Source organism: Girardinichthys multiradiatus, chromosome 1 (assembly GCF_021462225.1).
Source record: "Girardinichthys multiradiatus isolate DD_20200921_A chromosome 1, DD_fGirMul_XY1, whole genome shotgun sequence".
NCBI classification, from domain to species: Eukaryota; Metazoa; Chordata; class Actinopteri; order Cyprinodontiformes; family Goodeidae; genus Girardinichthys; species Girardinichthys multiradiatus.
Genome location: NC_061794.1, coordinates 17,247,671 through 17,265,574, shown reverse-complemented (window position 1 = coordinate 17,265,574; position 17,904 = coordinate 17,247,671). Strand labels below are relative to the sequence as shown.

The 17,904-nt window shown below is 36.9% G+C and overlaps 1 protein-coding gene across 3 annotated transcripts in view; it reads right to left on the bottom strand.

The window, feature by feature from the left end:
• sema3b (sema domain, immunoglobulin domain (Ig), short basic domain, secreted, (semaphorin) 3B) overlaps positions 1–17,904 on the bottom strand; it is a 114,483-nt gene that overhangs the window by 9,996 nt on the left and 86,583 nt on the right. For all 3 annotated transcript variants that reach the window (XM_047364899.1, XM_047364881.1, XM_047364890.1), the window contains 9 exons: positions 15,123–15,280; positions 13,397–13,459; positions 6,534–6,653; positions 6,312–6,405; positions 4,870–4,989; positions 4,622–4,764; positions 4,406–4,520; positions 1,506–1,575; positions 1,210–1,354 (listed from right to left, as the gene is read on the bottom strand). In XM_047364899.1, the coding sequence (XP_047220855.1) occupies positions 1,210–1,354; positions 1,506–1,575; positions 4,406–4,520; positions 4,622–4,764; positions 4,870–4,989; positions 6,312–6,405; positions 6,534–6,653; positions 13,397–13,459; positions 15,123–15,280 (1,028 nt within the window). The remainder of the gene's footprint in view (positions 1–1,209; positions 1,355–1,505; positions 1,576–4,405; positions 4,521–4,621; positions 4,765–4,869; positions 4,990–6,311; positions 6,406–6,533; positions 6,654–13,396; positions 13,460–15,122; positions 15,281–17,904) is intronic.

The following is a 17,904-nucleotide window of genomic DNA, read 5'->3' as shown; positions in this document are numbered from 1 at the left end:
CGTAAGTAAACCGATAAGTACTTAATAGCTGTATAGTAATGTGAAAACAATCTCAGTCACCGTATAGTTGTTTTGCTTACATTGAGAGATTGAGGACATTTTTATACTTAAAACGTCTCTCTTGATCTAACAAAGGTGTTTTAAAATGACCAGAATCCAATATTTTACTGGTTGTAACCCTAAGTCCACTGATCAGTGTCTGGTAACAATTTATTCATCAGAAGGACTTTATTTTCTTCTTTCCACTCTTAGATTAAATTAGGTATTAAACCCCAGAGTAATGCTAGAATTGCCTTTTCTTTAGGCCTCATAGACACAGGTTAACTCTTGATAAGTTTTATCTCCTTCTGAAATATTTAGAACAATCCAAACTTTTATCTAATAACAATTATGCAGTGGGAAGGGGACGGGGAGTTGAATCATACATTAAGTATACATTACTTGTTTAAGTCAATCAGAATGTCAATGAATGTTTATGTAATAATTCACAACTTCCTGTATAGCTGGTGTATAAATATGATGTGTTACAGAGTCCCATATCTATTAGCCAGTTTGTAAAATGCGAAAGACAAGATACTTAAGTAAGACAGATGTGCCTTATTTAAATCAGTCAGAAAAATTACTCAAACATTATCTATAAGCTTAAACTTCCCTCTATCTACAAAGTACTAAGCCCATCTTTGTCTTACACACAGCGAGGAGGGTAGTAAGGGAGGAAATAAAAAGCTCACCTTTCACCCAACTGCTGCAAAGGTTTGATTTGAAAATAAATATTTTAAGCTCTTTATTTTTATTTAAATCCTTTGGCTAAAAATTGTCCTACAAGTCTACTATAATTTATATTCAATGTTTAATCTGGAAAAAGAACATACCTTTACACTCTATGTATGTGAGTTTAATCAGTTTTTCTTTTGGTCAGAAACAACCCTGTTTTTTTTTTCAAGTTGAAAAAACCTGAAGATTTTCACAAATGCTTCAACTGCTTACCCACACAGGGATGACAGTATGCTACATTTTAAGGACAGAAACTTCTCATAAGTGAATAATATGTGGTAAATGTTTATTTTAGCATTAAATAGAAAATAAGTAACATAGCAAATGATGCAAATTTGCATTTGCCCCATTGAGCTTTCATTATTTTGCTAAACTGTCACCAGTAGATGTTTTTACAGTGTCTCTGTTGTTTTGTCATTGTGGTTATTAACATACCATTCCTGGGCGAGGATAGGGTACTTTTCCCTGGAAAGGGACCCATTGATAGTTAGGCCCCTCTTTGTGTGCAAAGGGCCCCAGGAAGGCCCTCCGGATGTCATTCATGGAATAAAGACACACAGCTGAGCCTTTAAATACACTGCTGCTGGGAGGACAAGAGAACCAGGGTTAGATGCAACAAATACACTCATTGCATTCACTTTAGTTCAATCGCCATTCGCTTTCTCTCATGCGCATATTCACACACTCCCTCTTGTACAAAAACAAACATGCTCATGTCACTAAACTCTGACCTGGAAGTAGAGAAGACAGTGTACACCAGAGGGTTCTTTCTGTCCCTTGTCTGCAGCAAGAACACATCCCCTGAGGACAAACACACACAGACAGTCTAGTCAGGTGGTGGTAGCCCAAAGGTCAAAGGTTGGCAAAAAGATAAACAGAGCCCTACGGACATGTCTAACCACTTTAAAGAGACATTTTGCTGATTAGTGGGGGTCATGACATGTAACAGAATCCACTGCAGCTTAATGTGGATGTCGGCAAACTCAATCTTGCCTCTTAAACAAAGATGACTTAAAAATGTAATAGTTCCAGATATAAAAAAGGTTTGCAAAATAATGCGGTCCATTTTTTGCCAGATAGCTTTTGTAGATTACCTACACAGTTTTACAGCTAGACCTTTTCTATTTGTGGCCTCAGGTATAGTCCCAAGCTAATCGTAAAGATAAGAGACTCATCGTCCACATAGAGAAATGTGAATGACAGGTGTAGCCTAAGGTGGGGTTAGGGTTTGGACAAAGTCTTCCAGTTAGTTAACCTTTCACTCCGTCATGAGATGAACACAAAGGCAGATCATATTATAGGCCACAGAAAGGTCCAGACACTTTTATCAGAAACATCTTAAAACTCCTGCAGCAGATGGGAAATCCACATGACTACAGCTCTGAGAAATATATTACATAATATAAAGTCTTACACTAGAAAATGGAAGTTTGAAGAATATTAAAATGTAGCCATTAAAATAGCCAATAAATAATAGAATAAATGTTGATGAAGCATAGGTATTTATGTATTGCACAATATTTGTTAAATTCTAAAACAAATAATGTTTTTTAGGGTAACAAATTTAACCATTAAGATTAGACGTTATGCTGGTTCAGTCAGCTTTCATTCTCATGTGTTGTGACTACTACAGAGAATGGTACATATGGTCAATCATACATTTTTATGGATTTTATTATGAACGATTTTAGCTTAATGACAACATTAATGCTAGTTAAGTTTAACTTCTTAACAAGCTGAACCTCTTAAGAATGAGACAATGAAGCTAATGCAGCCATGTTGTCAAAGAACATGTTTACATGCCATAGATCGAATAGATTTAACAATTTCTTGCCATTTCAGGAGCATTTTTCACAAACACATTTTTTCTTTTTTTTTTTAAGATGGAGGAAAAATCAGATTACGGAAGAAATAGTGAAGGTTCTTATTGGTAATAATTTTTAAATTATGCATCCTTTACATTTGCTGGTGCACACTTAAGCCAGCAGTTGGAAGATGTTAAATACATTAACTGTTAATAAAACAAATGTTTTGGACATCTATCTGATAAAGGAATTGGCATTATAGCAATAATGCATTTCTTAAAATTGCTGAGCAGTTTTTTTGCATGTTTTCACTGGTATTTTGATGATTTATCTTTAGAGATGAGCTCCATGTGTTAGAGGTTGGAAGGTATCCTTGCCATCACCCTAATCGTTCGCTCCAACAACAATTCTTTATCATATTTAAGTTGGGATTCTGGCAGAGCCATTCCAAAATGTTAATTATATGTTCATTTAAAATAAACACATTGATAAAATTAAAAAAATTAAAATACTTCAAACCTAAATCTGTCGGATGTATGAATAATTTTGGTCTTAACTGTATAAAAATAAGAAACAGAACAGAAATTAAATTAATTAAGTATTGCAACTTTCATGGAAAGCATGGAGGTGAAGCAGGACCCAAGCACAAGCAGGAGGACGGGTAATCCATGATGAGGAAAAGGTCTTTAATAATGTTATGAACAGATGACTTATAAACTCAGGCATGAAGAAACATGAGGACAAGGACCATGGAAACTGGCAGTATGAACGCGTGATGATATCAGAAAACCAGAGAGTTTAAATACCGAGGCAAGGAGGAGAATGGACCAATGAACCTAGGGCACTAATCAGGAGGAATATCGGGAACAGCTGGTTGAACCGGGAGACAGGAGCTAACTGGGAGATAGACCACTGAGCAGGGAGGTAACAGGAAAACATGTCTAACTGAACATAAAAGGTAAACAATGGAACTAAACTAGAGGATATCAACAAGGGGAAACCAGATCTGTAAGGAAATAAAAACTAAACACATCTAACTCAGGAAGAAACAAAACTAAACAGAAGGAATCAAATAACCTGAATTAACAGAGAAGAACCTGGCTGTGAACACAAACTCAAAAACTTAACACAGGCAGATCGCAACAGGAACACTGTCTGGAATTACACATTTATTTATTTATTTACTTACATAAGTGTCTTTTATTCTTTTAAAGCTACATTACCTCTGCTCAAAATTGAGCAGATTACTAATTCAAATCTAAACCATAACGTGTGCAAATTTTTGTACCTGTTTTATTGTTTAAATTGTAATTAATAAATGCTCCTGCAATAGCTTTTTTTTAAAGCAAGATTAACAAAATGTGTCTAAAAGTAGTAGGAGGATTTTAAGCTTTTTTCAGTTGTTTTCAGCTCTTTCTGGCATAGGAGGACTAAATTATTGTAAGATACAAATGCAAAAATCAAAAGCACTACTGTAAATCTTTTTGGTTCTTTAAATTGTCTAAATTCTTTAGGGCTGAACACTAAAAGGTAATCTGCAGTGAATAAATCCCAGTGAATTTTTCACATTTTCCTAACATTGTCTCCATTACAACCACCAGAATATGTTTCTGTGTAGAAATCAATATAACTGCAAATTACAGGTAATGAAACCAGTTCAATGTCCTTCGTGATTAAATTAACATACTGCAAGTTTTATTTGAGTGTCCTGAAGAACCTGGACTTCACATATTTTGTATATTACATCATATTTAACTTGGAAAACCCCTGAATTGGTAGTTTTATTTGAGTGTTCCTGCCCCAAACTGTGTGCATGGTAGACTTACGCAGTTCATCAAAGTACGTGTCACTGCCATCAGCTCCTGGTACTGAGCAAATCAGACGGGTCTTGAGGAATGTTGTCCACTTGTTCACCAGACTTCTCTGTCCACCCATGTCATTCTGGCAAAATAAAACTCAGTTATAATCAGATTTTTCATGAACATTCAAGCTTTTAAACCTAATTTTCCATGTTGTTATATGTTGATTAAATGATCTCTCACCCTGCACAACTGTCCAATTCGGGAGTAAGTGGACTTTCCCAAACCCTGAGCTTCAACTGCTGTTTCCCGAAAGAAGAAAAATATCTTGTCATCATCTGGATTTTCACTCTCAGGGACCCAAAAGGAACCCACAAACTTTGGTTCTGGTTGGCAGAATTAAAGAAAATTAGCACAGTGTTAGTCATCGCACCATGTTGTCCCATGAGGTGCTTGATGCTTATTAACAGAACAAACAAAAGGACACACACCACTGAGCCAGCGTGAGTCGTGCTGTTCGGTGCGGATGGAGGGACGTTTCCCCAGACTCCTGAAGATGGTGAAGTCCCGCCCCATTAAGTCTGTGGCTACACCTGCATAAAGCTCATCACCTGGAAAACAGAAATAATGTTACAGTTACAGAGCTTGCAAAAGTATTTTCGCATTTTGTCACATTACAACCACTAACCTCAACATTTTCCCAGTAAGTGACAGACCAACACAAAGTAATACACAGTTTTAAAATTCAGGTAAAAGGAGACATGGTCTTCAAATAAATGAACTAAGTGTAGCAGGTTCAGTGCCTCCTGAGTCAATACTTAAAATAACCACCTTTTGCTGCAATTACAGCTGCATGACTTTTGAGTTGCTGTCTCCAACAGCCTTGCACATAAAGAGACTAAAGGTTTTACCTGCTCTTTGCAAAATATCTCCAGCTCAGTCAGATTGAATGGAGAGTGATTAGGTCTAGACTTTTTTCCATGTCCAGCTTCGCTGTCCATGATAATAAAACATATACCCACAACATAATGCTGCCACCATGTTTTACTATAGGGATGGTGTTTTCAGGATGATGTGCAGTGTTAGCTTTCCATCTTACTTACATCCATGTAAGCTTAAAAGTTAGACTTTTGATCCATCTGACCAAACCACCTTCTTTCACATGTTTCTTTGTCCTCTACAACTGTGAACAGGATGTGAGGCTCTCTTTCCACAGTGGTTTTCTTCTTGCTGCTCTTCCATAAAAGGCCAGATTTGTAAATGCACAACTAATAATTGTCCTGTCAACAGATTCTCTGGTTAATGCTGTACTTGCCCAGCCTGTCAGTTTAGCTAGATAACCATGACTTCCTAGGTTTGTCACTGCAATCCTTCCGTTTTCAGATTACAGTTTAAACAGTGCTGTATGAGATTCAGAAAGCTTGGGATGTTGGTCTGTAACCTAACTCTGGTTTGACTTCTTATAAACGTTCTCCCTGACCTGCCTGGTATGTTCCTTGGTATTCATGAAGCTGTTTCTTGACTAATGTTCTCCATCAAACCTCTGAAATGCAATTTACAAGTTTGGTGGCTTCTAAAGGCCAGTGGTTGCACTGGATTCCTTTAGGGGTATCAGAGTTAAAAAGGCCGAATACAAATGACTATAACATTTTTAGATTTTTTTTAAAAAAATGTTAAAAAACCATGCATAGCTTTTCTTGTATTTCCCAATTATTCACTATTTTTGTTTGTCTAGCTCACAAAATCCTATTTAAATAAGATGAGGTTTGTGGTTGTAGGTTGACAAAATGTGAGAAACTTTAGGGTATGAACACTTTAGTAACGCAATTTAATTACAGTCATTTTTTAGGCCTGTAGTAGCCCAATATATGAAAAACTAAGTCACATAACACAAATTAAAAATAGTCACATTATTTTGTATGGATTGAGTTACCGATCAGCACAGAGGCAGCATTATGTCGAGGATCGTATGGACTCTTCCCTTTACCGTCCTCCACCTTAGAGGGGTCGATCCTAAACACGTGGTCCTGACATGGAACCAGATCACAAAGAAAATGATTTTTATGCTACAGCAAGAAAGCAAGCTCACCTATGAAATGTTAGATTCTGTCTTTAATGAAGTGTGTTTGTGTTGGTTTTGTTGTTTGTTCCTCACCTCCATCCTGTTTCCCACCTCCACAAAGGCACAGGTAGGGTGGAAGGCCCCAGTTCCACAGGCATACAGGTGGGTACGGTTATAGTGGTGCACAATCTTCACATAGTTCACACAGTCAGACTGAAACAGAAACACATAGATTATTTTTACTTTAACTGTAGTGTAAGTAGGATGTTTCTTTTCTGTGCCAACAGGTTTGATATTAACACTTTTTCTGAGCTTTAATAAACTACATATATAAAGATTTCACTTGTTCAGAGGGAGCTGTACCAGGATTAAGTTGGACATTCTGTCCTTCGGCTTATTGATGCACATTCCTCACATAGTTCCTCACACTATGTGGCTGTGACAACTCGGCCAAGCTCTTACATCAAACTCCAGCAGACTGTTGTGACACTCTTTGTGTCCTGGCTGAATACACACATGCCTGCAGTGTGTTTTTATAGAAGTGTCCACAGCTATCCACATATAAATTTGAATCTGAATGCACTAAACCCAACAAGTTGACCAGACATCCTTTGATTTTCAAATGAATTGTTTAACTGATAAACTATATAAATAAACCAAAATCAAAATTTAGGTAAAAAAAACTGTTTTCAGTATCTTGACCTCTTTCTGATCCTTCTTTGTCCTATCAGATAGCATGTTATTGACTCCGAGACACATCTGTCCATCTCAGAGACACATTACAGTAAGCTTGCTCTCCAGGGACCGCTAACAAATGACTTAGGGTACGCTAAGAGACTACAAGATACATTAACTGTGCAACCTTAGAACACTGAGCTCTGACATTAAATAATGAGAATGTGGACATAATCATTATTATCATTAATGGCATTTTTCTCCAGGGGTATATATTACATCACATAGATCTAATTGTTTGTGAAAAAAATAGCAGTACAATTAGCAGCAAGAATGGGCTGGAATTACAAAGTGCCCCTGGCGTTGATGCTGTGACACACAAACTGCAGTGACAGCAAAGTATGCAGTTCATCAGTGCTTTTTCAACCAGTATGGAAACAAGGATTAGAAGGATGGAGTTGAGGGAGAATAAGTTGTTCCAGTTACCCTGGCTTCTCTGGAACTTTGTTTTGGAAATGAATGTGCATCAGATTTTATTTTTAGTGTCTAGTCACACTAGTCAGCTGTGATAACAACACCGTCCTCTTCAAATATAGCCTTTTATATTGTACACAATAATCTGCAAAGAGATCAAACTCTGAAGGTTTAAAATCAGAATCAGAATCAGCTTTATTGCCAAGTTTGTACATACAAACATACAAACAAGGAATTTGACTCCGGTACACTTTGCTCTTTGGTTTTGTTTTTGCATTACAGAATATACATATTTACAATATACAATATACACATATATAAATAAAAAGGTGCATTTGCAACATCTGTATGAGGTTGTTTTGTACTCTATTGAATGTTCAACAGAGAAACAGCCTGGGGGAAGAAACTGTCTCTGTGGCGGCTGGTTTTAGCGAACAGTGCTCTGTAGAGGCGGGCTGAAGGTAAAGCTCTGAACAGTTTATGTGCAGGGTGTGTGGGGTCTGCAGAGATTTTAACAGCTCTTTTCCTGACCCTAGACCTGTATAACTCCTGGATGGAGGGAAGGTCAGCCCTGATTATTCTCTCTGCAGTCCTGATTATTCGTTGCAGTCTGGACCTGTCCTGTTTTGTGGATGAGCCAAACCACACTGAGATGGATGAAGACAGGACAAATGCAATAATTAAAGATACCTGTGATTGACAGTGATGCAACCCTAGCAGCATACAAATACTACATACAGTGCAATGCAAATACAGTCATATCCCTTAAACTGTTCCATGTTTTGACCGATAACAACCACAAATGTCAGCCTATGTCATTGGATTCTATGTTATAGACCAGCACAAAGTGAATGTAATTGGAAAGTATAAGGAAAATTATACAGTTTTCAGTTTCTCAAGTTTTTTTTTTCCTAAAAGAAAATGAAAAAGTGTGAATTTCTACTCATCTCCCTTTCCTCTGACGCTCCTCAAGAAAATAAGTGCAACCAATTGCCTGAGTTAGCCTGCATGTAAAATATAATTCCATGATAAATCCAGCTGTTCTGTGAAGGCTTCAGAGGTTAGTTCAAGAACAATAGAGAACAAACACCATCAAGAAGACCAGGATCACGTCAGGCAAGTCAGGGATGGTTGTGGAGAAGTTTAAAGCAGAGTAACATTAGTAAACAATATTCCAAGCTTGGAACATGTCACTGAGGACTAATAAAACCATCTTTTGAAAATAGAAAGAGTATGTAAAAACTGGAAGCTACCAAGACACTTAAACTGACAGGCCGGGCATGGACAGTAGTAATCAGAGAAGAAAAAAGGGACCTAAGGTAACTCTGGAGAAGCTGCTCATTGACTGCTCACATAAGAGAATTTATCAATAGGCCAGCAAACATCTGTGCCCTTCTGGACTTTATAGAAGAGTGGCATGAAGAAAACCATTGCTGTAAAAAAGCTTTTAAGAGACCTGTATGTAGTTTGCAACAAGCTATTTAGAGATAATGAACACATGGAAGAAGGTGCTCTGGCAAGATAAGATCAAAACTGAACTCTGAACACACTATCCCCACTGTAAAACGTGGTGGGGGCAGCATCATGCTGTGAAAATGCTTTTCTTCAGCATGAATAGAGAAGCTGGTCAGAGCTGAATATGTTTCATTTTCCTGCGTATGTAACCTTTTTTATTTCTATATTATAATGTTACTGTACAAAGTTTGACTTAACCTGTTCAGTGTGAAGATACCTGACACCCTCTGCTTAATCTTAACCCTTAGTGTGTGTAGTTTGTAGTTCTTTTTTTTTGGATGTCAGTGTTATCGCGTGGTGAGACAGTCTGGGTAGCTGTGCTTCAGAGGAGAAAAAGAGAAAGACAGCACATAAAGGATGCTTCAGAGACACAGAGAACAGGGACAGTGACTTATGTCAGCAATCAGGTTTTCTCAAAGGGGGTTTGTAGATCTTTCTGTGATTGTGCTGGTGGGGGATGTTAAAGGGTTCAATGAATAACCTTTGACCTTTCACTGACTCATTAGTTGAAATAGTGGGCAAAGAAAAGCAGGCTGTGACCTCAACACTGCCTCAGTTGACATCTCACCATCAGCTCTTTCAAAGCTGTATTGTTCAATTGAGGACTTTTTTTCCTCTCACCTTTTGTCTTTTCTGGAGATGGTTAGCTTAACAGTTCAGTTTATTTTTCTGCCCTCCCATCTGTCTGTTTTGATAAAAGTATTCATTGCCACTGCAATTTCTTTACAAATTTTTGGATTGTTTCTTTATATGTATTTATTCTTGTCTCTGTGTGTATTAGTTCCCTTTATGCTCTTATCTCTGATACTTACATATTTCCCTCATTAAAAACACATATTTCCGTAATCACAATATAGCTTTAAACGCAACAGAATTAGAGTTTATCTTTCACTTCCTGTTCAAACTGCAACTCTGTACAATCCAACAGGCTTTAACAAAGTTAATAGCTAGGTTTTGAGTTTGCACTTGACTGGGTTGGTGGTGCACCATAGATATCTGTTGGATACACAACACAGCACAGTGTAATAGGCCAGGAATGCATTTGATCACCTCTGTTGATCATAGCAGTGCCGCTGAATTGACCAGTTTGACATATTCCTCTAAGTAAAGATCTGGGCCTTTCCCTTATACAAACTGCAAATGAAATGGATATCCTTAAAAGCAATAGTTTCTTATTAATTTAACATCATTTCTGCAGTAGACACAAATGGTTAAAGTTGCCTACAAAATATTTGGCAAAGATATTTACATGGCTACTGAGCTGCCTCACTCAAAATTTGAGGGTTCAAAGTTCACTGGTCAGTTCAGTTCCTCCTGCATGAAAAATACTATGTTTGTGTTATTTCTGTGCTTTTGAACATGACCAAAAGTATTCTGCAAGCCTGGTGAACCATCAAGGAGTTTATCGATGGCATACTGATTCTTAGCCACTCATAATTAGTCCAGATAAATTCTACTGTGAATTTAGAATCTAATAAAGAAATAAGATGTGTCATTGCTAAGTCTCATGCTCATTTTAAAAGGTACTTTTAGGTTTTGAGATAATGCCGCAGCTGATTCTTTCTTTTACTGCGAAAACAGTACTTCCCTGATAAGGCTGGTTTTTGGGTTACTCTTCTATCTAGGTAATCTTCTTTTTTTTACCTTGGTAAATGTAGTGGAAGCAGTAAGTGTTTAAGAATGGCCCTAAAAGACTACTCTCGTTTCTGGAAAATGTTTTTTACGTGAAAATGCAACAATAATCACTCTCTTCTATGGATTTAAATGCAGCTCCAGAGTGGCACTCCTGTTCTGAGTCAGACTAAGTGTCTCAGTGAAGTGTCAACTGTTTATTGCTGCTGTCTGTCTGTGTTTATGTGAACACCTCTGTTTGTTTGGAAGCTTTCCTCTGTATGCCTGACTGTGAGAGTGATGAGCTGCCTCGATATGGGCAACCATTTCACCCAATTTACCGACTTATATAGATTAGGCCACACTGAGTTACTGGCCAAAGAACAATATTAAACAGGCCTCCCACCCTTAAAATTTGAAAGAGTTTGATAATATGGGGAAAATATATATATTATTAATATTTAGATTAAAACAGTTGTGTACGGAGCACACAGGAAGAATATAAAGAGAAGGTAAAGGTGTGTGTGAGAGAGAGAAGATCCACATAGAAGGTTGAAAAACAGACTTCTCTAATTTGGGTCAAAAGTGTAAGGCTAGCGCTGTTCCTGTGTGGGCGAGTTTCCACTTAGAAACAAGAACAATTAATGAGAACAAGAAGTGAGGTGGAAACGTTCAACAGAAGTGAAAAGCCTAAAACTCAAGAAAAAAACCTGACCATCCAAGAAAGTTTCAATGTTTTAAAACTTCCTCATTTATTTCGCTTAATCTCTTCCCTTGTTTTTCAGAAACAATTTTAAACTTTCTTTTCACCATTCATCACCCTCACCATTACTTTCTCTTTCAGACACACAAACACAACGAAACCTGAATACACACAGTCCATCTTCTGGTCATTTGAAACTGGAGCCTGGATTTTCGTATGAATGGAGCCCGTTGTCTGTCTGCTACAGCTGTGTATTCACACTGATGACGGGTTTGCCTAACACACACACACACACACACACACACACACACGTTCTGGATGCTTTATGCATACAGTTTATGAATAAATGTTAAAAGAGGATATATATAACAGAGGAAAATCTATTAAATATAAGAGAACAAATTTGTGGCATGTCTCCACATTCTGGTTGGACATTACATTTTAGCACACAAAAATAAAAATAAAAAGATGCACAAAAAGGCTCAAAGAACTTTTAAACTCATAAAGATGTATAGCCTTGTTTGTTATTTAATCCTGGGTGGTCTTGGGGACTTTGGTAATCCTTAAATTTGTCTGTGAAGTAGAAACAGATTTTACATGCATATTCATATGCATAACAATCGGTCACACCAGCAAAAAAAATAATAATTAAGTGTAACATGGTTTAATTCAGCTCCTTCAATGCTGTTGGTCAGTATTATAGACTGTTTTCAATCACGGAATTTAGTATGTTTTTAACAGCACCAGGCTATCTAGGTTATTGAAGATAAACATGAACAATAAATTATTTCATGATGTTTATTTTCATGTCAGTAATCACATTTCCACAAGATCTTTTGTTCACTGTAAACAATCTTGCTAACACAATTTATGGACTTGCCTTCCTCTGCATTTTTGCAGCATACACAATCTGACTATCAGCTAAACCAATCTGGCAAACCTTTAGGACACACCTGGCATTAGCATCACAACTTTAAGATGCCAGATTCACATCTGCAACTGAATAGACATAGGAGCAACTCAATCGCAGCAATGACAAAACATTGATTAAACTCAAGCCAGTCAGCACTGTGGATGAGTCGCTCACATCGACATGCTAAATGCTTGAACTAGGTCCATCTGCAGCCCAGCCTCTTTTAGAAGTCATCCGGCAAATAATTATTTGATCGCTTAATGGCACTCAGAGACTGTGCAAAGAGCATTGCACTTTCCTCAGGTGATGATTACATTTTATAGAAAAATAGAACACACTGTCATCATAGGAAAAATAATGTACCTGTCATCATGCAGGAAAGAGTTTGATTACATATGCTCTATACAAAACAGGGCTGCATCATTTACCAAAATAAGAAACAGTATAACAGCAACTTAACCATAATCATAGTAAAATATGCAATACCACTGCTCCAAAATTAATTTGATGTTTATAGTGGTTCTTCTGGTTCAAAGCTGTGGATAAAACAAAAGAAAGGTTTTTGACTTTCTATCAAAGTGTAAATCTCATTTGGGCTTTAAATAACTAGTTTTTAAGGAAGTGATCTCACCACATGGCAGGTCTAAAAGTAGGAGTGCTGCACCTATTATTGCATGTTATCAGTTTACATGCAGTGATTCTGTCTTGTGATGACTCCCATGACTCCAGTGGATTAAAAGGTAGTATTGTGTCGGGCCGGGTAGGAGTGGACACCTCCATAGGCCTCTCATTTGTCTGCGCTGTGTACAGTGTGTGATGACTGTAGGCTGATAAGAAATCTGATGTTCATAAAAGTTCATAAACAGGAACTTGATGTTGTGCTTTGCAATTGTGCTTTTTAGCTGGAAAGGAAAAATATGATATCTCACAGTCTGTCACAATTCTGTCTTTTTTTGCCTGCCTAGGCTAAGATTTTACTATTTTTACATTTTCCAAAAAGGTTTCCTTTTTGCTCGTACTTTATAACTGAGAAACTGAAAAAAACAACACAAAAACAGGACTTACAGTAATGTCCTTGCCAGCCCAGTTACACTCCTCTCTCCAGTCAACAGGAGCAGGCCAATAGATCTGAAAGAAAAGATCAGAAAAATATCAGCTGTTCAAAACCTTCACAAAGCCTGATTCATGTCTTTGAGCAGGGTTCTGCACTTCTTTTAAAAACGTCTGTTTTGATGAAAGGTCTTCATTATGGCTACCCATACTTTTCATCAGCTTACTTCCTGTCTCTTCCCTCTGTCTAGGTCTGTTATTTCTCATTTCATCTACTCCTCTGACACCTTCCTCCCCTGCACATGTGACCACAAGGAGTAAACGACATCAGCTATGATGAACCTGCAAACCCTGTCCATAAATCAAACTCACCCAAACGCCAAAGACCAACAACGTTTTCAAATCTGACACAACAAACATGTAATTTTACTGCAAACAGCTGTAGACACATTTCCACTAGACTGTGTTTTGCTCATATAGTACACGTAACTAAAACATTTGTACGGGATGCTGTACATTCTTATTGTTAAAGTACACCTGTAGTTCAAAGTATTTTTAGGACGGTGGAAGTATATGTCTGTAACTGAAAAAGTAGAATATGACTATTATGTGCTGTTATGTCTGAAGTTTCATTTACAGAATAGTTTTCTTTTCATGTTTGTTCAATACTTTTTAAAATCTTCTCAATCCAACATTTATCCGATTACCTCCGGTCGGAAACCAGGGTCATATGTACTCAATGGCCAATTGTAAAAGAATTTGAATATTTACCTTCCTGTCATTCCCTCAAGTCCTTCTCAATGTGAAGCCTAGTTTTGAAAAGGAGACAATAACTAGTTCCTAGAAAGTGAACAGCAAACGTAGATAGATCGTAAATAAGCCCTACTTACTTATATCCTTTTAATTGTTGACAGTATTATACAGATATCTGCTTTGCGATAAGCATGAACGACAAAAAGGGAGCACTTTTTTGTCAAAATAAAATAGTCTGTTTCACAGCAGTTCTTCATCAACAAAATACAATACAGTTTTTTTTTTCTTCTTTCTATTTCCATAGAGAAAAAAACTGAGTATATGAACATGTTTAACATAAACGATAGGCTACGGTCAGACTGCAGGTTTTGATGCTCAATTCAGATTTTTTGCTGAAATTCACATTTTTTTAATGGTCGTTTAAGCTGCTCATTAAATGTGACTGCCATCAGACTTCAGTCTGAACATTTCAAAACCACAAAGCAACCCGCATGCAGAAGGAGAATGTAGACGTCACCGAGCTGCACGCTGTTTACGAAAGTAATAATGGATGTCTGCGTCTCTGTGCTATTATTGAGTTGTTGAGCAATAGGAACCAATAATATTATGAGCACATCATAATAGGAGGTAAGAAAGGTAAGAAAAAAGAGCACAACTGAATACAATGGCCTTTTCTGAAGCCGTGACTGCTACTTCTGCAATGAAATGCGACATGACGGCTCTGACTGGAGACAATTTGAAAACTATCAGATACTTATCCAATTAAGTGCCATATTTGGAAGTAGCACAATTTTGATTTCTTTGGAGATGAAAAGATCAGAATTTGGCCTTTCTGACTGCCATGAAAAAGCCGTATATGAGTCGCATTTGCCAGCAGTGTGAACATAGCCATAGTGATGGGAAGGTTAAATCCATACTTCAGTTAATTAGTATTATCAGTGGAAAGACTTATGACACTGAAACATATTTTACAAGCAAACAAGTTTACCTTGTGCTCTTGTTTGGCAATGTTGTCCAATGAGAGTGACAGCAAAAAGTTCTTGGCCCCCACAAACAGTCGGCCTCTCTCTTCATCCAGCAACATGGCACTGAAACAGCAGGAGCGCTCCAGCTCAAATCGCCGCACTCCGTGGTACTGTTGCAGTTCTAAAAAAAATAAATTAATTAACCATGGTAATCAAATCTTACGTAATGCATAACCAATTAATGTTTTTACATTAACATTTGCAGCTTAAATATTCTTAAGAGAAGGATCTAATGAGGAAATAAAAATGTATCTGTACTGACTGTGTACTCCCTTCTGTTAGAGTTAAACACTAGATACTATTCAATGCTTGTGTTTCTCTTGGTTAAGTTGGGGCAACAAGTATAAAAAACATTGTGTAAAAGACAAAGTCTCTAAAGCTGGAACAAACACAGAAAATGCACAAAATAAATCCTAAAATGTACAGGCAGCCAGTGGTAAGAAGGTAAAACAGGAGTAAAATGGGGGTAAAACATCATCAAGTTGATCAGACAACAACACAGGATCATGAAGCCCAGGGAGCATAATTATAAATCCAAAGTGTTTATGTAAGCACTACCAGCAATGATGCCAAGTGAGTTCCCTGTTACCATCCTCCTGTTGGCTTTCCAATTTCATTCAGAGGGTTAAAATATTAGAAAACCTGTTGAATGTAATTCTCAACATTATATCATCTGCATCAGCTTCTACTCTACAACATATTTCATATATCAGAGTGTTATATACTAAAAGTATGATGTACCATACGTGGACCTTAGGATGTGAGATTTTCATCTTTTATTTTCCTTATCGGTCACACAAACTGAAATCCCCAATTTGAGTCCGAAAATAATGTTTTATCATTTAGTGCACACAGGGCTGGAGACCTTAATGTTTGTGAGTTTATTTGCATTATAAACAATGACTGCTTTGTTTTTTTTTTTTTTGGTGAGAATAAATCCAGACAGATTAATCATTTCTGATCATTCTTTGAGCTTTACTTATTAATAACAATAGTATCAACCTTTTAAATTAATATGATGTTCCAGCAATATTCATGAATGATATGATTAGAACTTTTTAAGAACTTTTTTTTTAACATTGATTGTTGAAGGGGTTTCTTGCGAACATCTCCTTTATAATGCTTCTTGGTGGTTCTCACTGAGGTGTCAATACAGGATCCCATACATGATCTCCCATTTTTGTTTTCCCTCCCAACTGTGGCAACATAGGCAAAACCTCCAGGAGAGAGACACATTTTAATACTTGGCCATCTAATGATATACTAGATGAATGTAAGCTTCAGACCAGAGTAAGACATGCCATATGTAGTTCATCTGGGACCATGAAAGACTTTTTTGAATTTTGTTTCTGTTGCCTTGAACAGAATTACCTGTTTGTTTGCTGCATTTCTGAGAATGGGAATTTCCTTGCAACTCCTTAAGTGAGTGCTTTACCTAATTATCCCCTGGGGTACCCTCTGTAGTTAAACCCAACAAGTAACCTCTGTCTTTTAACTGCTGTCATACTGATGCTGGGTCCTGGCTGGCATCTAAAGAGTTGACAATCCAAACATCTAAAACTGTTAAAATCGAAATCTGTTGCCTTCTCTCTTTCCTCTAAAGAAACAGGCTGGTACTAAAGGCTAAGAGCTTTTATCCTGCCTGATTGCTGAGAGTCTGAGATGAAGAGAGCAAGAGACTGAATCACTTCAGGTAAGAGAAAATCTTTTTAAGATTGCTGTAAAATATGTAACTCAAGGCCCTAAACTCCCTTTTTATCTTAGATCAGATAGTAATCAGATTAAGTGGAGATCTTTTCATACAAGGACTTATGATAGCCTGATAATTACTGGATAACATTAGAGCTTAATGAGTTGAATCATAAGTGTGTTCAACATTCAATCATTATCCTGTTAGTTCTTATCAGTAGAAATAATTTGTTCATTGTTAGAACTTATTAGTGGTTTGATGGTCTATTAATCTGTAATCAGTAAGTTCATGGAAATGTATTATAGTTTGATTATTAATGGATTAACACTTTGACTATTGGTTGCTCTAGATTATTTTTTCGTAATCTTTAGATGTTGTTTCCTCATCTCTGATTAAAATGAATCATGGCATTGAGAAAAATAAAGATATCTAAATGTCGTTTCTAATGTATGATGGTGATTGTTGTACTGTTGTATAAAAAGACACTTCGCCAAGCTAGAACAGCTTATTTCTCATCATTAACAGAAGAGAACAAGAATAATCCTATGTTTCTCTTTGGTACAGTTGCTAAACGTACACAGAGTCATAGCTCTGTTAAGCCATCCATTCCCTTAGCTTTCAGCAGTCATGACTTTATGGGATTCTTCTAAAATAAAATTGATTCTATTAAAAATAAAATTTTGACATACTCCCAAAGATGATTACTTCATTCTCAGCAAGTGAGACAACATTGGAAATAACTGCAGAACCTGATTTGTGATTGGACTGTTTTGATCCTGTGGAGCTTCCTGAGTTATCAGAAATATTAGCTTCATTTAAACCTTCAACTTGTATGTTAGACCAAATCCCAACCAAATTATTTAAGGAAGTGTTCCCTCTGATTACCAGCCCCATTTTAGATATGATCAATCTATCTTTAGTAAATGGATATGTACCACAGGGTTTTAAGGTAGCTTTCTTGAGAAAATAGTTGCTAATCAAATGTGAGAGTATTTACACAGCAATGGCCTGTTTGAAGAGTTTCAGTCAGGCTTCTGAGCTCATCATAGCACTGA